Source organism: Salvia hispanica, chromosome 2 (genome assembly GCF_029641045.1).
Source record: "Salvia hispanica isolate PSC_SH4W2 chromosome 2, Shi_PSC_v1, whole genome shotgun sequence".
NCBI lineage: Eukaryota > Viridiplantae > Streptophyta > Magnoliopsida > Lamiales > Lamiaceae > Salvia > Salvia hispanica.
The window spans coordinates 63211155-63234649 of NC_142693.1; the positions used below are offsets into that span (position 1 = coordinate 63211155).

At 34.5% G+C, this 23495-nt stretch overlaps 4 protein-coding genes across 4 annotated transcripts; 2 read left to right on the plus strand and 2 right to left on the minus strand.

The window, feature by feature from the left end:
- Positions 1-2348: 2348 nt before the first annotated feature.
- On the plus strand, positions 2349-4242 carry LOC125216617 (WUSCHEL-related homeobox 4-like). The gene is made up of 3 exons (XM_048118373.1): positions 2349-2647; positions 3410-3706; positions 3923-4242. The coding sequence occupies exons 1-3, from the start codon at positions 2429-2431 to the stop codon at positions 4076-4078; spliced, it is 672 nt and encodes a 223-aa protein (XP_047974330.1). The 5' UTR covers positions 2349-2428; the 3' UTR covers positions 4079-4242.
- A 1059-nt stretch (positions 4243-5301) lies between these two features.
- LOC125214545 (cytochrome P450 76T24-like) lies at positions 5302-7727 on the minus strand. The gene is made up of 2 exons (XM_048115621.2): positions 6772-7727; positions 5302-6027 (listed from the first exon to the last, which is right to left on the minus strand). The coding sequence occupies exons 1-2, from the start codon at positions 7660-7662 to the stop codon at positions 5437-5439; spliced, it is 1482 nt and encodes a 493-aa protein (XP_047971578.2). The 5' UTR covers positions 7663-7727; the 3' UTR covers positions 5302-5436.
- Positions 7728-12898: 5171 nt separating this feature from the next.
- Positions 12899-15428, minus strand: LOC125214554 (cytochrome P450 76T24-like). Its single transcript, XM_048115633.2, has 2 exons — positions 14482-15428; positions 12899-13728 (listed from the first exon to the last, which is right to left on the minus strand). Exons 1-2 carry the CDS (start codon positions 15370-15372, stop codon positions 13138-13140), a joined length of 1482 nt encoding a protein of 493 aa, XP_047971590.1. The 5' UTR covers positions 15373-15428; the 3' UTR covers positions 12899-13137.
- Positions 15429-16221: 793 nt separating this feature from the next.
- LOC125213443 (uncharacterized) lies at positions 16222-19263 on the plus strand. Its single transcript, XM_048114003.2, has 9 exons — positions 16222-16362; positions 16508-16640; positions 16910-16971; positions 17118-17244; positions 17538-17686; positions 18033-18140; positions 18231-18350; positions 18475-18648; positions 18867-19263. The coding sequence occupies exons 2-9, from the start codon at positions 16559-16561 to the stop codon at positions 18966-18968; spliced, it is 924 nt and encodes a 307-aa protein (XP_047969960.1). The 5' UTR covers positions 16222-16362; positions 16508-16558; the 3' UTR covers positions 18969-19263.
- Positions 19264-23495: the final 4232 nt, after the last annotated feature.

Below are 23495 nucleotides of genomic sequence, written 5' to 3' on the forward strand. Positions count from 1 at the left end.
TATAAACCGACCAAATAAATAAACCAGTTAACAATCTATTAAGAAATCAACACCAATCACACATTTTTTTTATTGTTTTTCAAGAAATTCATTTTATAATTTAAAAAATTATAACAAATAAAATATAGTATATGATACACACATACATGTTATCTTCATCATTGTCATTGCATTGGTAAGTTAAATGCCTTTATTGTTTGATAATTGATATGATAATAATCACTATTTTTGAAATTAAATTTCATCCACTATGAACTACTTTATCAAATAATTTATGTTTGACTCTGTGTAGTACATGAATGTTGAGCCCAGATGTCCGATATCATGCAAGATTTTGTTCTCTAACAATAAAAAAAACATGATTTTGTTTATTTTATTTTTCTTTGAAAGTGAGTGGTGGAATTAAACTATTTGGGGAACTAACAGTTCCCAATAATTAAAACAGAATGAAAGATATGTGCGTACAATTTACAAATATACTACTTTTGGATTTATATGATTGTTTTGTGCACGCAGTATTATATTACCACTATAGTTCCTCACTTTCATTACTCTATTTATTTACTCCACTTATTTTAATTGAAATATATTTTTACTATTAACCAATGAAAGACTATACACTCTATATATAGAATGATTTGTCAGTAGTCAACATATTTTAATTTCGGTTGCCTCCATCTGTTATGTACATTAATTCACTAGTAAAAAGGGAATGATAGGTTTTTTTATTTGTTTAAGAAGTATATTAGTCATTTTCTTTGTTTCTGATTTTCATTTTTAGGAAGATCAAATTATATGTTTATAAATTTATTTGTTCTATAAACTCAAGCTACCACTATGACATATATCCTCCGTCTATAACTTATTTGGTCTATAAACCTAATACTAATTCTTTTTACAATCAACGTGCGACACTAGTCACTAAATTACATACTAATCGTCATTCACAACAGATGTGAGATACTAGAGTCACTAAACCCGTACTACTAGTTGTCTTTCAATCGATATAGGATAATAGAGTTTATAACAATTTACGTCTTGTAAGAGTCAACATCCTCGTTAATCATAATTAATTCCTTTGTCAGTTCACCACTCTAAGTTATACATTAGTCAATTATGACAATCTCTTCTCTTATACCATCATTCTGAGTTGTAGGACCTCTCAATGAAAATTTTAATATTATAGAATAAACAAAAAATTCATCTAAAAAACCTAGCATAATAGAAGAGAAAATCCATTTGATTTATAGTAAATTTCAACCCAGTTGTTATTCACACGGCTTGTGCGAGACATTAGAAAATGAAAACATATAATTATAATCAAAATAAAACAATACTATATAGTTTGTGGAGCCAAACTAATTTCAAATTTCAATACTAGAAAGACGGCATTTAACTGTTGAATCACACCACACACATTGGTATCTTGAAAAGGCCACTAGAAAAAGAAAGAAAGGCATTTGCATTTTCAAGTTATTGGGATTGTGGGTTCACTTTTGCACATTTTCCCTCCAACTTTACACTGATAAAAGTTTGAAAAAAAGAGAAAAAAGAAAAAGAAAAGAAAAGACAAATGAGAGAATGTGAAGAGAAAGAGGCACCGAAAAGCATAGTAGAGAACCTCATCATGAAAGCAAAGAAAATTAGAACTTGGATTGGGACTATCCAACCACACGCACATATTATATACCATTTCCTTCACTCACACGCACGCCTCTTCAATAATGATCTACCTCCAATAATAATTTAGTATATGTTAAGTTGTATTGAGTTCAGTCATTTGTGGACCAGCCCTTTGGACCAGCCCTTTAATATATCACCGACTGGTTTTAGGATGAAAAAATAGTAGGATTTGGTTGGTTTATTATCGCGTGCGTATCAAGTACTTTTCAACGAATACAATGGACTCACATGTGCAGCGTTGTCCACTATAAAAAATGTGAAGTAATTACATATATCAATTTAAATATTCAATAAGTCATTCGTTCGTGTTCCCACTTAATTAGGGTTCTGGTTAATTTTTTTTAACAATTTCAGATATGCTTCAATGAATATGGTCATATCTAGTATCTGTAAAATCTAACGAGTCAGATACTCAGTCGAAATTTCCCGCAATGGGCAAAAACCTAATGAAACAATTTTAAATCTTTCATTTTTTTACAAAAACCACATTCAACTTTTAAAAAAAAGGTTTTACCTTTTATCTCTAGACACCAACTTTTTCATTCCTCTTTACAAACATGGAAATCATAAAGTCAACCTCACCTCATCATTTGGTCTTGGTTAATAATCAATCACTCACTCCACTCTCATTTTCTCCTCATCAACCTTTGCCTTTCTCTCTCAAATCAGTACATCACCTTTTCCTATATAACCATCACCCAATTTGCCATCAAAACTCATACTTACCTCAAACATTTTTATCTCCATGGGAATTCAAGCAATGAAGGTGCATCAACTGCCACGTGGACTCATCTGGGACCACGACCCCCCTTCCCTCACCCTCGGCTGCAAGCGCTTCCGCCCCCTCGGCCTCAAGCTCTCCGCCGTCGACGACACCGCCGCCGCATTCGATCTCAAGAGCTTCATCAAACCCGATCAATGTAGTCCAACAAACGCAGACGTTCAAAAGAAAGAATCATCTCAGGTAATAATATAAACAATTCCCACTTACATAATTAATTCAATAAAACTGCATGGCAAATTTCCTATGATTGGTAGTACCTAACACTATTTAATTACATAAATTAAGAACTTAACATTTTGTATATCATGGCTTGTTAATATAAGAGGCTAATTTATTGTATGATTTTGACAATATAATTGAAAATCAAGATCGATAATTTTTATAATTTTGGCAATAGAATTAAAAATTATCAATCTCGATCATTTTTATGACTCACTTCTATGCAACTAAGCTAATAACCATATAATATCGTCGAATTTTAGGTATTTTGTATTCAATTGTACGAAAATTATCTTTTTAAAATTTTGAACTTAGAATTTAGAATGTATACTTCTTACCAAAATAAATTTTTTTGTGTTTGCCTCTGATTAGCAACCGATGAAATAGACATAGACGGTAAAGAGGGAGAAGTGGCTTTAAGCCCCCATATCAATATTTTATGCAAATATGTGAAAAAAAAATTAAAAAAATTATAAAATTATAAAATTATAAAAGCAATTGGGAGTTTACCAATTTTTTTTCTGCGTCCGCTAACACTACCCTTATAATTCCTAACTCGAAAGAGTGTTTAATGGACAAAATAGGATTGAAATGATATTTTAGTATATTCATATGACGAGCCACTTAATTTGACAAAATATTGTAAAACAAGAAAATAGAGGCATTATTTCAAAAAAGTATGTTGAAAACTGAGGCATTTTTATTGAAATTGTATATGTATAGGTAGAGGCGGCGCAGCCAGGCGGCACGCGGTGGAATCCGACGCAGGAGCAGATCGGAATACTCGACATGCTCTACCGTAGCGGCATGCGAACTCCGAACGCCCAACAGATCGAGCAGATCACAGCGCAGCTAAGCAAATACGGCAAGATCGAAGGCAAAAACGTGTTTTACTGGTTTCAAAACCACAAAGCGCGCGAGCGTCAGAAGCAAAAGCGCACTAGCCTCGGCCTCTCTCCACGGACGCCTCCCCCGCCTCCCTTTCCCGCTTCTTCTCTCTTCCTCTCGTCGCCCAATAAGGTGCGTTGGTTGACCTAATTAGTCACAGACTGACGTGTAGTGATGAAATGAAATATGTTAGTGACATTAAATTTTAGATGTGATGTGTACTGATGAAATGAAATATGTTAGTGACATTAATTTTAAATCTGATCGTGTGTACTAATGAAATGAAATATGTTAATAACATTAATTTTAAATCTGACGTGTACTGATGAAATGAAATATTTAATGCAGGAAGAGGAGAATAATCGTAACAAGAGGAAGTGTGTTTTCGATGAAGTGAATGAGTACGGTAGAGAAGAGGAAGAGCAAGAGGGAGATAGGACATTGAAGCTTTTCCCTTTGCACCCTGAAGGGAGGGCTTCTTTGAGGGATTATTGTTGGGATTAATTAATTAGAGTTAATTTTAACTTAATTTAATCTTATTTTGCTTTTGGTTGATCCTGAGAGAAGATGGTGTCTTTGTAGCTTCTTTACCTGTGATTTTCTTTGAATATGAAGGGAATATCTTCTCTTTGTTGATCAATAATGAATTATTTATGATTTGTGTGTGACGATCTAGAAATGTTAAACTTTTGAGTACAACTATTAACTTTGAAGTTGAATAGTGCTAAAAGTGTAATACAACTGTTAGTGAAGTGACACATGAATCATGCCACAGGTGATCCCCATTGGTATATATATGCATAGATCGGAATAAAAATGAATTGTTTCTTAACGTAGAACTAAGACTAAATACTAATCGTTAGATATTACTACAATCGAATGGATCGACTCAAGGCAATCAATTTGTACAAATTATTAACATGAAGGGTATTTTAGTCAATTAACATTGTGGGTATTTTTTCCAATCACATGGTCGGATTTAGGTGGAGTCGTGCGTGATTGACCGACCACTTCGTCGGTCCAAGAGTATTATCTAAAATTTCAGAAATCAGACTCTAACCCTACGTTAGTTCCATCTCGGCCTATCATTTTCTTTTATTGTGCATTTTCAAGATTCAGATAGCTACAAAAAGAAAAAGAAAAAAAAAGTCTTACTCAGCCTAAACGGTGGCAGACAACGAGCCGTCGAAAACCTTATCCAACAATGAGTTCTGACCTTACAAGTTTCATTTCCTGTATCCGACTCTGTCATGATTTTTTCTCCAAACAATATGTTGACAGATGTCACATTGCGCATATAAGTTAATAAGTCACAGAATATCTATGTATATATGCATATCTATCAATCTATGTCTATATTTATCTATATATATATATATATATAGGGTAGTGATAAAATGCAAACTTATATATTGTACAAACTCAAAACTCCTCAACACAGCTTCAACACAGTTTCAATACAATATCAACATAGTGTAAAATTTCAAAATTTTAATGTCAACACAGTATCAACACAATATCAACACAACATCAATCATTGACTGCCATTGAAATTCCGTTGACATTTTCATGTTGATGTTTTTTTGTGATCTGTTGACATTTTTCAATGGTCAACATCATAGTTTTGAGTTTGTACAATATTTAGAGTTTTCATTTGATCACATCCCTATATATATATATATAGAAGTTGACTAAATTAAAATACTATAGCACTACTTCTTAGAATATAAACTAGCAAATACTAATCATTTTCAACTCAAAGTTATAAACTCAGATAGTCAGATGAATTCATCATCTTATTGCACAAACATGAGGCACATGTCCGACTAATGATAATATATTGTACTATGGCATTTAATCACTCAACTTTTAATGATAGGAAAGGCCTTGAGAGGCCGGGCCTTGTGTAGAGAAAGCCCGAACACATCATCCATATCCACATCTTGTGCTTCCCAATCAAACTCATGTATCATGGACGCAACCATGAGATGCACCATCAAGTGCGCCAGCGGCAGCCCGGGGCAAATTCTCCGGCCCGAGCCAAACGGAATAAGCCCGAAATCCCTCCCTTTGTAGTCGACCGAGCCGCCTACAAACCGCTCGGGCTCAAACGACTCCGGGTTGGACCATACGCTCGGGTCTCTCCCGATAGCCCACACGTTCACGAGGATCCGCGCGCCTCTTGGTATCGTGTAGCCATTGATCTCCAGGTCGGCCTCCGCCTCGTGGGGGATTAGAAACGGGCCGGGCGGGTGCAGCCGGAAGCTCTCCTTGATCACTGCGTTTAGGTATGGCAATTTTGGGATGTCGTTTTCTTGAACTTGTGCCTTCTCTCCAATGACACTTCTCAGCTCTTTCTTGGCTTTGGTTAACTTTTCGGGATTGCGGATTAGCTCAGACATTGCCCATTGCACGGAATCCGTGGTCGTGTCTGCTCCCGCGATGATTAAGTCCTATCGTACACGATGGATAAGATAGATAAAATTATCAGAGTTCAACTGCGTCAAACAAATTGAAAATAGTGACAGATCTAGTAAATAGAACTTGTGCGGTGGTTTTGAGGTGGACACAGTTGGACATATAACAAAATTAAACCCCAACCCTTCAAGTTGTCACATTATGGGGCCAACGAGAACTCCAAATGTGAATTTAGTAGAGTTTTTTCAACCTTCATGGCCGATTATAAGATTATTCATTACTCCGATCCCACCAAAATCCGCCATTATATATGCATGTATAGTCATTTTAGTCCATAACACAAAGTAGTTGAAGTACACACTCTTTTAGTTTATTTGTATCGATAAACAATTAATGCTATTGTTTTCTATCTAACCCAAAACCTATAGGTCATATTCATAGCATGCCTCACTTGAAATCAAGGGTTCCCATAAATACAAAAAATACTGTAAACGTTTTTACTACTCTAACCAAAAGTCAAACCTTGAAAATGCCAAATTAATCATATTCAATAAATCGATCTACGCAAAACCTTTAATAATGTCAAATTAGAAGTAATATTCAATAAATCAATCTCGTGTTTGAAATAACGATGTACCAACTATTCAATGCATACTAACCTAAAATATTCCTATATAGTCTCCAAACAACTAATGTGTCATTATGGAAAGTGCATGACATTATTATTATAGTTATTATATAAATAAAAAGAAAGTGATAGTCATGCATTAAATTCTTACACTAAGTAGGTGTTTGATTTCATGGATGCTCAAGTAAGCTTCATCTTCTTGATTGAGATCGAGTAGCACTTCAAGCAAATCCTTCTTCCTCAAACAATCCGAAGACTTGTCCCTTTCTTCCAACCTTTTACTAATAATCTCATCAAATTTGTCAAGCATCTTTCCCAAGTAAACATTTGCCTTGCGCTTTAGTCCTTGTGGATCTACCAATCTCAAAATTGGGAAGAAATCAGCCACGTTTGGAGTTCCGGTGATCTCCATTATCCCCCGAATGATCTCCTTCACCTCCTCATGAGAAGAGTGGGAGTCAAGGCTAGCAAAGTCGACAGAGAATAAAGTAGTAGATATAAGATTGAGAGCGGTCACGAAGGCGACCTCCTCGAAATTCACCTCCCTTCCGCGCCCCTCCACCAAGTAATCACGCAACTGGCGCAACTTCTCTTGGCGGAGGGGTTCGCTCGCGTTGACCTTTTGTGCGGTGAACATGTGCTCCTTGGTGATCTTGCGCAGCTTGCGCCACTGGCTCCCCACGGGGAGCCAGGCCATGGAGGCCTCTGCGTGGCCCATAGCATGGGCCACGCAGGGCACTGCACGACTAGAGCACGTCTGGTCGTGCTTCTGCAGGATCTCCCTGGCAATCTCTGGCGAGGATGCTACGATCGTGGTGATGCTCCCGAGCCTGAGGTGCATGAGGGGGCCGTATGTCCGGGAGAGCTTTGCAAGACTGCGGTGGGGGTTACGGCCGAGGAGGTGGATGTTACCTAGGATTGGTAACGGGGTGGGGCCCGGTGGGAGCTTCGACCTGGGACCAAACAGATTTGGTCCCAAGAGAAGGAAAAGTAAAGTGGATAGAATGAATGAGAGTAGAATCAAAATTGAGAGGAAATCCATTGCCAATCAAGATAGATTTGTGTTTGTGTTTGTAATTATGTGCATGATATATATAGTACACTAGTTTAGGAGTTTGCTCGGTAAAATAAAAAATATTTGTTTTACTAGGGGAAATGTGAAAATGACTTTATGTTTATAAAAAAGTACTGTATGAAAAATTAAATTTATGGAGTACTTTTTATTGATGACATCTTGCCGTTCGTATTATAGGAGTATCTTTTTAAGAGATAGTTTCAAAAGTTTCTAGAGTTCTAGATTTTGTCAACAAAGGTGTGTGACAATGTGAATGAAAAAAAAGTAGTCGGTAGCAAGATTTTGCTTAGATATGTTATGTTGTTTCGGCCCAATAGCTTGGACATAGTTTTATTTAAATTATTTATGGGCCTGAATTTGTTACTCCCCATGTCCCACAATAATTATCACTCATTTTCATTTCGTCTGTCCCATAATAATAGTCACACTTTATTTTTACCATAAATAATAAATAGGTCTCACATTCCATTAATTCACTTATATTTTATTATAAAATCAACATAAAAAAATGAGTTTCACATTTCACCAACTTTTCTTTACATTTTTAAAACCCATGTCACCACCAAAAGTGACAATTATTTTTTGCTTGTAACTTTTCGAAATTTTGGAGGACCATCTTCTTCAGCCCTCACAAAATCAAAGACTCTGAAGGCAAAATATTGGAGGTTGAATTGTTGGAAGGGGCTGAATCTGAGTTTTGAAATTGTAGAAGAGAGAAACAATGGCCGTTGGTGGTTAGAAAAGAAGACAATGAACAGTTAAATAATAGTAATATTAAAGTTATTTTACATAAGATAACGTGTGTGACTGAGTTATAAAGTGTCACTTTTTTTTATTTAGTATTAAATATTATACCCTAGTATCTGAAGTGTATGAGGCGGGATCGTGATATAATGCAAGCTCTAAATATTTGTACAAACTCCAAATTATGATTTGGACAGTTAGAAAATGTCAACAGATGACAAAATAATAGCATCATAAATATCAACACAGTGTCAACGGTTGATGCTGTGTTGATATTGTGGTGACATTGTGTTGACATTTTCTGTTGCTGCTATTTTGTCATGTTTTGACATTTTTAACGATTCAAATTATAGTTTGTAGTTTGTACAATATATGAGTTTGCATTTTATCACTACCCGTATAAGGCGTTTCCTTTTCAAACAATTATCGATTTATCACTTGTTTTTACTTTAGACTACTCCTAGGTCTAATTTCTTTTTCTATATGAGTTTCTCCCTTAAAATTTTTCTTTTCAATTTAATAATAAATTTTATTTCTTTCTATATTTTATTCATAATTTTATTAGGAAAAATGATGATAAAAATAAAAAAAAAAAAAAAAATACTCAAACATGTGATTTAATTTATACAGAGTTTTGTTATATATGGAGTATTAGGTAAGCAATTTATATGATGCGCATTTTTGTATGATATTTTTAATTTTACAATATTATATAGAAAACGAACAAATCAATATTGATTTTATGAATTTTGTAAAGAGTAAAGTACTATTTTGGTCATGGCCGATTTATGATTTTGGTTCAAAACATTCACTTTTTGAAAATTGAGTCCAAAATATACGAAAACGCTCTCGAATAGGTCCTTTTTTACCGGTTTCCTTAAACTTTGACGGTCAATCGTCATTTAGCCCAATTTTAACCCGATTAGCTGAATTTAATTACTGTAGTTAATTTAAATTTTTTTTATCGCATTTTATATATTAAATGTTAAATGAAAATTCTGAAAATTGGGTAATGTAATCGCATTTTCCAACTCTTCATATCATTCAAATTTCGTCCCCCCTTTCTCCCGTTCCTTTTTCTTCTCCCCCCAAGAACCTGAATTTTTTATATCCATCTCTGCAACAACTAAACACCTTCGAACTTTCCACGTGCAGTCGGGACTCCATCGACAGCGACGTCGTTCGTGACTTCAGAGACCTCCGATTTAGCTACGCTTTCTGCTATTGTAAAAAGATAGCGACCCTACATATTGTCACCGGCCAAGGCAAACCGTCGCGGGGGAAGCTTTACTTTGTATGTGAGAGGAAGGAATGCACTTTCTTCAAGTGGTGCGAGCCAAATCGTGATGTCGAAGCACGAGCTTGTTCTTCGTCAACCTCATTCGGTGGTGCCGATTTTGAGGATTTGGCATTGAATTTAACCGAAATTAAGGATAAAATTCAGAAATTAGTGAATGCTTTGAACTTTGGTCTTTGTTTTATTGTTGTAGCAACACTTTTGTGTATGTTCAAGTAATTTAATGGAGTGTTTGAAAACCCTAATTTTTTTTTTCTATTTGAATTTTGAAGTGAATCCTTCTTATTCTTCTTAGAAAAATCGGCAGAAATCAAAATGACTTAATAATTGGAAAACCCTAAAATATAAGACAAATTAGTCCTTCATATGAATTATTTACTTTCATTTGATCCTGAACATTTAACCACACCCATTGCAGACTTACAATAAAAAAAAAATTGGAGTTGATGTTGGTTTCATACATAATGTGATTGCTTCTTCGTATGTGATTGTTTCTTCGTCGACTATGTCACGCCTCAACCCTTATGACGTATGCACTTACTATAAATAAATTCAGAAATTTTAAATAAATAATCCACGCGCCAAGTAAATGAAATGCGCATTTTATATAATTTCAAAAACCAATATTTAACAAGTACATGTTTCAAAACATTCTAAACCGTAGTGGTACCCTCTTACCACTCTATATACTACACATTTATTTATATGCAAAAATGATGAGGAGGAGAAGGTTGCCAAAATGCGTCAGCCACCGACCCTGATAACATGTGGGGTTCCTATGACTCACGTCAACCCAAAACGTTCACTGATATCTTATTCCTGAAAAATACTAGTGGTTTATATGAGCCACAACTCAATGCATATAAACCTTACCTTTAATTCCACATCCCAGATATCAATATATTCTTTAACCAATATGTATAACAATAACCAACAAATATTAGAAACAATTTCATGTACATATGCATATGCCACTTTGTCCTTTTCATTATTCTATGACAGATCAAGCTTGATATCTGCCCGAGATTTCCATTGTATACGACCCGAATGTCCCTTTTCATTATTTGACCTTTCCACGAAGGCCCCTCTTTGCTTTTTGACCTTTCCACGAAGGTCCCTCTTTGCATATATTCTTTGACCCGTAGGTCCATTATCATTGAATATGACCCGTAAGTCTATTTTCATTACCATTCATATCAGACCCAGGGCAAAATTGTCATATATCCTCTTTAATTCCATGATTCAAATAATTTTAATAACATATAAAAATATATCAACTACACTCAAATATCCATTGTACCCATCATATATCCATATCATATTCCACTAAATAATTCCAACATAATATATATATATATATAATATCCATACTAATTTCACGCCATATAATTCAATTACTCATTCAAATTCAACATATAGTAATCAACCACATAACACATGTAAAATTCAAAGTATGATTTATTCAATTACTCATTCAAATTCAACATATAGTAATCAACCACGTAACACATGTAAAATTAATAGTGTATGATTTATACATATGTTAAGATAAGTAATTTAACTAAAGTCCCAAATCAGCTTTGGGATCTACGACTCTTATTTCTTCTTCTAATTTTTGCTATCATCTTCCTCTACTAACTACTATCATTCTATTTTCCTCCCCCCAAGCTACTATCATCTCTTATTTATATATGTGTGTCGGCTTAAATTTGCTGACTCCCTTATCTACTTTTTAAAAGAAAAACACGTAAAAATGAAAAACTATAAACGTGTCATTCCATAAAATTATTGTACTTCATATATAAAAGAATAATACTCATTTGATTAGTAACATGAAACACTTCTCACTTTTAACATATTACATGGAATATATTATACATATATATGCCTTACGAAATTATTTTATGCACATATAGATATACTCCACTTATACTTTTATATAATCCCAACTAGATATATTTATACAAATATAGGCAGGCAAACGTTTTTCTTATGTACCTATATATACACTTATATACTTAATACTCATTTATAATATCTACAACATATATTTATGTAACATATATAAATATCACATATATAATATTTATTATACAACTAATAATATGCAAAGATAAATAAAAATATATCAATATGCAAAATGATGCATGTTTCAGGTTAGGGATGTCACAACTATGTCAATAAACTGACAACAAATTGAACCAATAAATGGACAACAAAATACAATACAAAGTGGTCCTTCATATTCATTTTCTACTTTAAATTGATCCTGAACATTTACACGATCAAAAAGACATCGTCATAAGATACTGCATCTATCTCAACACTAACAAAACTCAAAAATACAACAGCTAGTGTCGAATTGCATCCAAAAAAAAATATTGCCATAAGACACTGCATCTTAACACCATCAACACCCAAAAAACCATACTTCATGTGTCTTGCTTCTTCTTCATCGCCAGAGCTAGGGTTAGAACCCACAAATCTCGACGACGCCATTGGCCCTTGTTCGTTGCATTGTTTGTTTTGCTTCGACGAATCAGCCGACGGACCATCTTCGGTGTCAGATGGATGGCTATCTTTGGACTTCCTCTTCCTCGCATATGCTTTTTTTCACGTTGACGAGACCGTCGCTAGAACGGGAGTTAGGGTAGGGCGACTTCCAACTCATGGAAAGCAACAATAATCGGTTGAAATCGGGTTGTTCTTGGTCAGAACCCTAAACTATGGTTCTTGTCCTTAGGAGAGTGACAAGAGAGAAGATAGAAAAAAGAGTTTTGGAAGATTGACTTTTTATATTCAGAATATTAAAAATTGAATTATTTAGCAAAATAATTAACATAATATTAAGCTACTAATAATCTCAGATTAAGTCTAATCGGGTTAAAATTGGGCTAAATGACGGTTGATTGTCAAAGTTGACGGAAATGTCAAAAAATGATCTATTCGAGAGCGTTTTCGTATGTTTTGGACTCAATATTTAAAAAATGAATGTTTTGGACCAAAATTATAAATCAGTCATATGTTTAGGACCAAAATAGTACTATACTATTTTGTAAAATAATATGTCAATTTTTTCTTAATGTAATAGAATTAAAATAAATGTACTGTGCAAAACATAACAAACAACATTTCATCGTGCAACAAATGAAGATGATACTCACGTGGGGTTCTCACATAAAATATGTAGGGTATCATTTTCTTCTACATTACAGCCCCTACTAAAATTATTTTCTGCGTCCGCAACTGTTACTATCAGTGCACCAAGATTGAAAAGCAACTAAAAGAGACTTACTAACAGACAAAAGCTAAAAACAACTAGCCAGTAATCATTTTCAACCCTAAGTTATAAAAATCTGAGATGAAAATTCATCATCTTATTACACAAATTTCCTAATCACTCAACTTTTAATGATAGGAAATGCCTTGAGAGGCCGGGCCTTGTGTAGAGAAAGCCCGAACACATCATCCATATCCACATCTTGTGCTTCCCAATCAAACTCATGTATCATCGATGCAACCATGAGGTGCACCATCAAGTGCGCCAGCGGCAGCCCGGGGCAAATTCTCCGGCCCGAGCCAAACGGAATAAGCCCGAAATCCCTCCCTTTGTAGTCGACCGAGCCGCCTACAAACCGCTCGGGCTCAAACGACTCCGGGTTGGACCATACGCTCGGGTCTCTCCCGATAGCCCACACGTTCACGAGGATCCGCGCGCCTCTTGGTATCGTGTAGCCATTGATCTCCAGGTCGGCCTCCGCCTCGTGGGGGATTAGAAACGGGCCGGGCGGGTGCAGCCGGAAGCTCTCTTTGATCACTGCGTTTAGGTATGGTAATTTTGGGATGTCGTTTTCTTGAACTTGTGCCTTCTCTCCGATCACACTTCTCAGCTCTTTCTTGGTTTTGGATAACTTTTCGGGGTTGCGGATTAGCTCAGACATTGCCCATTGCACGGAATCCGTGGTCGTGTCCGCTCCCGCGATGATTAAGTCCTGTTGTACAAGATGGATGAGATAGATAAAATTAATATAGTTCAACTGCGTCAATCAGATTGAAAATAGTGGCAGATCTAGTAAATAGAACTCATGCGGTGGTTTTAAGGTGGACAGTGTGTTAATAGATGTTGGACGTATAACAAAATTAAACCCCAACCCTTCAAGTTGTCGCATCATGGGGACAACAAGAACTCCAAAATGTGAATTTAGAGGAATTTTTCAACCTTCATGGCCGATTATAAGGTTTTTCATTATTCCGATCCCACCAGAAAATGCCATTATATATAAGCATGTATTTACATTTTAGTCCATAACACAAAATAGTGAAGTACACACTCTTCTAATTTCTTTGCATTTATAAACAATTAATACTATTGTTTTCTATCTTACCCAAAACCTATAGGTCACACTCATAGCATGTCACACTTGAAATAAGGGTGTTCCCATAAATGCAATATAAACGTATTTACTACTCAAATCAAAAGTCAAACCTTGAAAATGCCAAATTAATAACATTCAATAAATCAATCTCGCAAAGCCTTTCAAAATGTCAAATTAGAAGTATTATTCAATAAATCAATCTCGTTTTTGAAATTAACGATGTACAATGCATGCTAGCAACCTAAAATATTCTTATATATTCTCCAAACTACTAAATTACTAATGTGTCATTGTGGAAAGTGCATCACATTATTATTATTTTTATTATAGAAATAAAAAGAAAGTGATATTTATGTATTAAATTCTTACACTAAGTAGGTGTTTGATTTCATGGAGGCTCAAGTAAGATTCATCTTCTTGATTGAGATCGAGTAGCACTTCAAGCAAATCCGTCTTCCTCGTACAATCCGAAGATTTGTCCCTTTCTTCCAACCTTTTACTAATAATCTCATCAAATTTGTCGAGCATCTTTCCCAAGTAAACATTTGCCTTGCGCTTGAGCCCTTGTGGATCCACCAATCTCAAAATTGGGAAGAAATCAGCCACGTTAGGAGTGCCGGAGATCTCCATAAGCCCCCGAATAATCTCCTTCACCTCCTCGTGGGACGAGCCAGAATCGAGACTGGCAAAGTCGACAGAGAATAAAGTAGTAGAGATAAGATTGAGAGCCGTCACAAAGGCGACCTCCTCGAAATTCACCTCCCTTCCGCGTCCCTCCACCAAGTGATCGCGCAACTGGCACAGCTTCTCTTGGCGGAGGGGCTCGCTCGCGTTGATCTTTTGCGCGGTGAACATGTGCTCCTTGGTGATCTTGCGCAGTTTGCGCCACTGGCTCCCCACGGGGAGCCAGGCCACAGAGGCCTCTGCGTGGCCCAGTGTCTGGGCCACGCAGGGCACTGCACGACTGGAGCACGTCTGGTCGTGCTTCTGCAGGATCTCCCTAGCAATCTCTGGCGAGGATGCCACGATTGTGGTTATGCTCCCGAGCTTGAGATGCATCAGTGGACCGTAGGTCTGGGAGAGCTTTGCAAGACTGCGGTGGGGGTTACGGCCGAGGAGGTGGATGTTACCTAGGATTGGTAACGGAGTGGGGCCCGGTGGGAGCTTCGACTTAGGACCAAACAGATTTGGTCCCAAGAGAAGGAAAAGTAAAGTGGATAGAATGAATGAGAGTAGAATCAAAATTGTGAGGAAATCCATTGCCGAATTAGATTTGTGTTTGTAATTATGTGTATGATATATAGTAGTACTACTAGTTTAGGATTTTGCTCGGTAAAATAAAAAAATAGTAGTACTAGGCAAATGTGAAAATGACTCTATATTATAAATAGAACTGTATGAAAAGGATTTATTTATATTTTTTTTTTATGAGATTCTTGTCGTTTCGTATTTTGCTTTTTATGGACAAATCAAAAGTTATCTAGAATTCTAGATTTTGTCAACAAAGGTACTATGTGAAATTACGAATGAAAAAAATAGTAGTCGGATTAATATTTTTGTTTGGATACTTTATGTTGTTTCAGCCCAATAGTTTGGACTTTTAGTTTTATTTAAAAACTATGGGCCTAAATTTGTTATATTTTTATGGCTGCTTAGCTCTTTCTTAATTGGGCTATTGTATTGATATAATAAGCATTGTTGGTGTAAAATTTAAGAAGAAATATATTACTACTACATATTTGCTTTTATGAAATTAATTATAATTATAAATATATCAAATAGGTGAACTTTTTTATATTAACACCACACAATTAGTATTTACATGTGTACTATATATAATTGTCAAAAAATTTAAAGTAATAATTCGAACCCTCTATCTATTAATTGAAGGGGAGTATTTCCGAAATTTTGAACCGCTAACTCGAACCTTTGTCTATTAATCGAAAGAGGATTATCTTATCAACGAAACTAGACTTCATCGTCACGAAACCTAGTACATTTTGAGTTAAATTGTTCAGCTATAAAAATGATAGTTCTCCATTTTTCATATTATTGAATAATTAACAGAATATTTTCGAATTCCAACTAATAAAAGTCCATAAATTTATTTAGCCCGACCCAGCCCGGACGTGATTGTTCGAGCCCGGCCCGAACCCCTGAAACACAGTAACAAGGGTTTATGGAACAGGAAGGGAAAATCTCCCTCTCTCTCAGACGCAACATCCATTTCAATCCTGCTACCTAATGCCGGTAATCTTCTTCGTACTTGCTCATCATAGCAGTTGATTAGTTTAATGAACGAATTTGCTTCGTTGAATCTGGTCGATTTCCTCATCAATTGGAGGTTTGATTTGAATGTGAGTGATAACTCGTGTGATTGTGCTTTTGGTTGCAGCTGGAATAATATTTCTGGCTTATCGTAGCCCTTTGTAGCCTGAATTTGGAGATGGCTTTGTCGATTTCTCGAAGAGTATTGCGTGCCTTCGCTCCCGGCGACGTTTCTTCTCTGCCATTTTCTGTATATAGCGGTAGCCCCTTCCTGCAATCTCTCTAATAATTTGTTTAATTTTGTGTTTTTTCTTGTTTGTTGTGAAAAAAAGTTAGAGCCTTGTTGGTTGATTTCATCCATAGTGTAATTAGCTTAGCAATCAATATTCAGCTGTTTATTTCTTTCTCTTCTGTTGTTTTCTTTGCTGTATTCAGCTTTGTTGCTTGGTGTCAAGAGTCAATTCTTAGTATTTGGAAACTTTTGTTATGTGGTTGGATTCTAAGCTCTTGCTATGAAAAATTGATGCAGCACTTCGTGGTCATGATTGTCGCGATAGCTCTTATGTGATGAGATCTTCGGTCCTCGGAAAGGTAGACTGTGAATGCACATACACCTTACTGGGATTGTTTTTTAACTACATTAGTTTAGGATTGGACTAAATTACTTTGAGTGCTTCTTGCTATGATTTTATGCTCAAATGGAAACCAAGTCCTAGCTGAGACTTTATTTGTGCCAGGCATCTTTGGATGTTTTCCGGAGGTACTCTACCGCTATTTTGACCCCAAATTCAAGTGAAGGTGCATTTCCGTCGCATTTGTTGTCCTCTAAACATAAAGGTGTTGCCATTCCTGATCGGGAAATAGGTACATGGGCCCCTTTTATTTTTATGAATTGCTCTGGTAGATATGGCCTTTATTTCTGACATCTCACTGCTTATGATTTAGTGAGTATATAAAATTAGAGTAATGGGTGGTCTTTATAAATCACTTGCTATCTAGTAGCATGCACATTTGTATTTAGTGCCCTTGTTTAAAATTGGTGGAGATGAAAGAAACATAAATTGAAAGTAATTGCTTTTGTATTTGCTATCATTTTTAGATTTTATCTGTAAAAAAGTATGGAGCAGTGTTGTTCATTTTCTTAATTGATGCTGTAGGTCTCTGTCAGGATCTGGTTATTCCTGTTACAAATTTTCATAATGAAGATAAAGGCTTTATGACATTGGGTGGTGATGTTTTTGATGTGCCAATCAGAAAGGATATTATTCATCGTGTCGTAAGGTGGCAACTAGCTAAGCGGCGGCAGGTGCGCCATGTTCATTCTTGTTGATGAATTAATAGTTAAAAGTTTTAAAGAAAATAATGTCAACAATTCTTCTTAGTACAAGGAATGGCCAAATAGAAGCAAAATATAAATCCCTGCCGCTGTTATTGGTCGATGCAGCCATTTAAGAGAGATTTTTCGTGGCTTCTCTGTCAAAACTCTCTGACTACTAATTTATTCTTCCTTCTTATGATCTTATTTTTATGGTAAAGGTGTGTCAGGGCTCATTTGGCCTTTCCTTTCCTTCCCCATATGTAATCTGGAGTAGTATTTGTTTTCATTAACGCACTCTTGGATTTTAATCTAGTTCTACTGTGCTATGTTTTAGGGGACACATTCAACCAAAACGATTAGTGAGGTTAGCGGGACTGGCAGGAAGCCTTGGCCCCAGAAGGGCACTGGTCGTGCAAGGCATGGAACACTTCGTGGTGCACAGGTGAATATTTAGCTTCTTCAGTTTGTTTTTTTTTCCCCCTAATTGAGAGGGCTTGGAAAGAGTATAACTGACATATTTCATCGTGTACAGTTCAGGGGTGGTGCTACCATGCATGGTCCAAAGCCACGGAGTCATGCTATCAAGCTAAACAAAAAGGTTCGGCGACTAGGACTGAAGATTGCACTTTCAGCTCGTGCTGCTGAAGGGAAGGCAAGTGTAGTTTATTTTCACCCATGTTTTCTGACTACTGAGCAATGACGATTCCTGGGGTTCTTTCCTCGTAATTTGTCTTTTCTATCCCCTCATGTTCTGTACACGTTTATGCTATTTACAGCTTATGGTGTTTGAAGATTTAGAAGTTCCTTCGCACAAGACAAAGAACATTGTTCACTTTGTCAGTCAAATGGAGAATGCTAAGAAAATTCTCGTTGTTGACGGTGGTCCTATTAACGAGAAGCTGAAGTTGGCTACTCAGAATTTACATTATGTCAACGTACTACCTTCCATTGTAAGTCTCGAATTTCTTTGTTTGTCATTTTTTTTGTATGAACTTGATGAATGCTCCACTATTTTGGTAACAACTATGTGCACCTTCATTATATAAAAGAAATTTCATCCAACGATCACTCGTTTTTATCCTGCTTTTGGTATCCAAACAAATGAAGTATTCTATGTGCTCTCGAAGTTACTATTTTCGTTTTCTTTAACAATTGCCAACAATTTCAGGGTCTGAATGTTTACAGCATCCTTCTGCACGATACGCTAGTGATGTCTCGTGATGCTGTGAACCGAATAGTTGAAAGGATGAGAACTCCAATCAATCGCTGATAGAGCTCGTGCTTGCAGCCATCAGAACAGATGCTTGGGTAGCTGGGTTTTCGTTCACCTCGACAGAAGGCTGTATTGAACACGTCGTCTCGAGGTATTTCTCGTCTCCAGGAAACTAGCTCTTGAACTGGGATTTCACACTGTTTATTGTTTGTGAGAACTCACATATTGTAGAGCTTAGCTATTTTAGTTTTCCTCTCATGGAAAGTGGAAACATATCATAACTTAGTTTTGAATAATTTGGACTTTAATTTAAGATCAGATACTTTTTAATAAATATATTTTGGTGTTCTAATTTTGGGTCTTGTTTTTTTTAAAACTACATGTGATGTGTATATACATCATATTTTACTTATTTTTAGTTTGATTCACACATTGAATAATGAATACGACCATTTTATGTATATTACACACACTTCCAATAGCAATATAGTTTTTCACGGGTAATATTGAAGAATCAAATTGTGACAACTCAACTCAATAAATCAAGAAATAGAAAGGATGGTATGATGCCAAGAAGGTTCCACTTTATAATGTGAGGGTGAAATAATTAATAAATTACTTAGGTGCATTGTTTGTGGTATCGGCTACATATGTGACAAAATCAACGTCACGCCAAGTATATGTAATCTCTTCAATTTGTTGCCCTTTTCTGACTTCATAAAGATTGGAATTTTTGCCACGAAATTGAGAATAATATAGTTCCGGACTCGGTTCTTTCTTCCCTTTTTTTTCTTGTTTTCTTGAATTGATTTTCTTTTTAAAATCAATAATTTTGATATTATCAAAATCGATAATATTTTTATTAAGTACAATAATCCCTTTTGAAAGAATTCCTTTTGATCACAAGAAGTGTCACTTTTTGATTGGGAAATACAGTCACTTTTTAATCACAAGAAATGTCACATAATTAATCATTTATGTTAGTAAGAAAACTAACTTTTATTTATAAGAATAATCACTTTTATTAATAACAATGATCTCTATTAATAACTTTTAATCATAAGAAAAATAACTTTGAACAAAGTAACTTCAATCATGTTGTACTAGTTTTTGCTTTTCATTTTCGTTATTATTCTAAATTTTATGAAATTAAAGTCTCATGGTACTTGGATTCGAATCATATGGATGGGTTCGAGTTTGATATGTTGGAACTGAATATGTTGAATAAATCGACTGTATTTTAGTGTTTAAATGAGATTATCAGTAAAAATAAACTTGTAAAACTCAATTCACCCTAAAAATAAATAAATAAATAAATAAATAAATAAATAAGAACAGCTAATATGTCCATAGGCAAATAGATAATGATTATGTGACATAGGAAAGGGAGAAATGGCAAAAGATGCTCCCACTAAGCAAATGTGATATGCTTGACTGCTTGAGGTTGAAGTGTTGGCAATTAAATTGAAAGTTGGGCCATTACAACATTTGATACACATCATAATTATAATTATGTTAATTAGCTTCTTGTTTCACACCACTTTCCCATATCACTATCTTGGAAAACAATTGGCTCAACTTTTTAGGATATTATTATAATTTTAAATTAATCTAACCCTCAAAAAGATTGTACTAATATAATTTGGCAAATACATGTCCAAGACTTTAAATAAAGGCTATTTTCCATTGTATTTTTTATAGAGAGACGATTTAAGTATAACTAATTTAAATACATAATTAGAGAATATGAATTTAATTCAGAAATGATATAGTGGTCATCCTATATAACTATTCCATTTTACATGCACTAAAAACATGGTTATAACATCCTAATACACACGTTTGGTCAAATAATAAATGAGCACGTTTTATGAGACCGAAATACATTTGTAAATTTTGCAAGAAATGGTCAAAATTGTACAAACCGCTAGAGATTATTGTGAAGAAATCTATATGTTGATTCTATATAGTAATTGTGATGGTGGTGGGGCCATGCAGTGATCTAGTTAGTAAAAAAAAACTCATGTGCTTGGATTTATGATCATAGGGTTTCTATTTGGGGAAAATAATAATATGATTAAAAGTTAACTGCAGACCAGCCAAATAGAAAACAAAACAAGTAATGACTAATATGGAATACTATTGGAAAGATGTGTTTTCCAATGCTAATCACTTTTTAAAAAATCACTTGTTCTGTGGTAAATAAATCTGGCTACGCAACCATATATTATCAATTTTTAAATATACCCCATATTTCCTTTTCATCTTAATTTGACCTTAAAATATGCATCTTATTTATATATAGGGATATTAGTCTTTAAAATCATAAATTTAGGTTAAATTTTGGTATTTTCACGAACTTTAAAATTGGTTTATAATATCACAAACATTGCATTTTGTTTGTTATTTCCCATCTCAACTCAAATAAAATATCTTCGGAGAAAACTTAATTCTACGTGGGCAACCGTGAAATCTTTACGATATTTCAGACCACTTTTTAAGTTCATGGTAAGTAGGATAAAAGCCACGTAAAAAATCATATTGATCTATTAGTGCTAAGTATAATAAAAACGCATGTAAGTTAGTCGGATATGGTGATTTAACCGCCATGGGAAAAAACAAATAAAATGTAAAGTTTGTGATACTGTAAACTAATTTTAAAGTTCTTGTGAAATATCAAAATTCGGCCGAAGTTTTTAATTTTAGAGACCAATATGCATTGTAAATATTTAGGGGATTTACTGCGATTTGTCCAAAAGCTTTCATTGAAAATAATAATTATCGATGTAATGTAGGTTAGACCATTCGATGCAATTTGACCAAGAAATAAAGTTTTGGTTCAATTAGTCTAAACATTATCGAGCCAACCAATCATCGCTCGACAAGTCAATAATCATATCATTATATTAAATCATGTTTCATAGCGGTTGTTTTGTTTTGATTTTGAAAAAAATCATTCGAATTGATCATAACCCATTATTTGCAACAACATTTAATTTCATATGCCATTCTTTTCAATGTTTGAATAGTGATTGGCTACACTACACATGATTATTTTGGTGGTACAGTTAATGAAATATTAATTTCTAAAATATAGAAACTCCGGATACATGTATCATCTATATATATATATATATATATGCATGTAACAAGTTTATACATACAACAATGTGAGAATATGGCATTATTGAATACTCCGTATGTATAAAATTACTATTCATCATTATTGTAAGAACTATGTGAGTAAAAAAATTATTATGACAACGGATGCATTTTGAATTTCAAAGCAAGTTAATTTATATTTAAGAAAAATTCTATTAAGTATTTGGACGGTATATAACGAGATATTTCAGATTATGGGTCTTAATTTGCTTCAGAATTTGAGATTAAATTCGTTGAACTTTTAGAATATGGCATCGAAAGATATGCGATTTTTTCAGATGGTTTTTTTTTTGTTGTTTTTTCTCTTTTTTTTTTCTTTTATTTATGTAACTGCAAGTGTCACAAAACGCTCTAGTTTAAGTAATTAGAACTATAACTGCCACAGATTTTATAAATTAAATGCAAGAATGAATGCAAATCGTACGACAAAGTAAGTTAATCAAAATTTAAAAGTGAAATTATATAGGGCTCGTTTGATAAGAAAGATGAGATGTAACAAGATTTGTTAAATAAGATAAGAAATGCGGGCTTCGTGTCAAGATAAGCTCGGATGAAGGTTTTTTTGTGGTTGTTTGGTAGACAAGAAATTATCTAGATTTTGTATTAATAAATCATAATAAATGAGTTAGAAATGCTATCCGACCAAATTTGTGAGGTACATATCTTTGTATTTTAAGGAAAAGTTTGCGGGCTCGGATGGGCCAGAGAGAAAACCACGGGCTGACATAATAGGTTAACTATAATATCAAACACTTAGAAATAGTCATATAAGTATTTATATCTAGGCATTACCAACTTATCAAACGGAAGTATCTCAATTATATGTGACCCACATTTAATCGCACAATCACACAACTCCATAAACTAATCTCTTATTCATCTTTACCTCCTTATTTTCTGTTAGTAATTCACAATATAGTATATCACTAACGACGAATATAATTTTGTAATTGATACGCAAGTTTAATACTCCATCTATCCCATAAAAGTTGAGTCACTTCATTTTGTGCACTCGTTTTTAAAAAATCATAGTAGTAATAAATAGTTAAAGTGGATAAAGAGTAAAATAAATTTGAAAATAATATAGAGAAAACTCTTATCTACGTTATTCTTGATTTTACTTTACTAATTATCTATTCTAACTATTACTCCCTCCGTTCTTGAAAATTTGTCACTTATTTCCATTTCCGCCCGTCCCTAAAAATTTATTACCTTTCACTTTTATCATTTTTGGTAGTGGACCCCATATTCCACTAACTCATTCTCCCTCACATTTTATTATAAAATTAATATATAAAAGTAGGACTCACATGCCACTAACTTTTTAAATTCACTTTCTATTACATTCTTAAAATCTGTGTCGGGTCAAATGGTGACAAATTATAGGGACGGATGGAGTACATTTTTTCAAAATGAGTGCAA

Excerpts from the sequence above, each read along its gene's own strand:
- LOC125216617 (XM_048118373.1), top strand. The coding sequence starts at position 2,429 with ATGGGAATTCAAGCAATGAAGGTGCATCAACTGCCACGTGGACTCATC. Across the intron at positions 2,648-3,409 it reads AAAAGAAAGAATCATCTCAG|GTAGAGGCGGCGCAGCCAGG; the intron begins GTAATAATATAA and ends GTATATGTATAG. Across the intron at positions 3,707-3,922 it reads TCCTCTCGTCGCCCAATAAG|GAAGAGGAGAATAATCGTAA; the intron begins GTGCGTTGGTTG and ends TATTTAATGCAG.
- LOC125214545 (XM_048115621.2), bottom strand. The coding sequence starts at position 7,662 with ATGGATTTCCTCTCAATTTTGATTCTACTCTCATTCATTCTATCCACT. Across the intron at positions 6,028-6,771 it reads AAATCAAACACCTACTTAGT|GACTTAATCATCGCGGGAGC; the intron begins GTAAGAATTTAA and ends CGTGTACGATAG.
- LOC125214554 (XM_048115633.2), bottom strand. The coding sequence starts at position 15,372 with ATGGATTTCCTCACAATTTTGATTCTACTCTCATTCATTCTATCCACT. Across the intron at positions 13,729-14,481 it reads AAATCAAACACCTACTTAGT|GACTTAATCATCGCGGGAGC; the intron begins GTAAGAATTTAA and ends CTTGTACAACAG.
- LOC125213443 (XM_048114003.2), top strand. The coding sequence starts at position 16,559 with ATGGCTTTGTCGATTTCTCGAAGAGTATTGCGTGCCTTCGCTCCCGGC. Across the intron at positions 16,972-17,117 it reads GATCTTCGGTCCTCGGAAAG|GCATCTTTGGATGTTTTCCG; the intron begins GTAGACTGTGAA and ends TATTTGTGCCAG. Across the intron at positions 17,687-18,032 it reads AACTAGCTAAGCGGCGGCAG|GGGACACATTCAACCAAAAC; the intron begins GTGCGCCATGTT and ends GCTATGTTTTAG.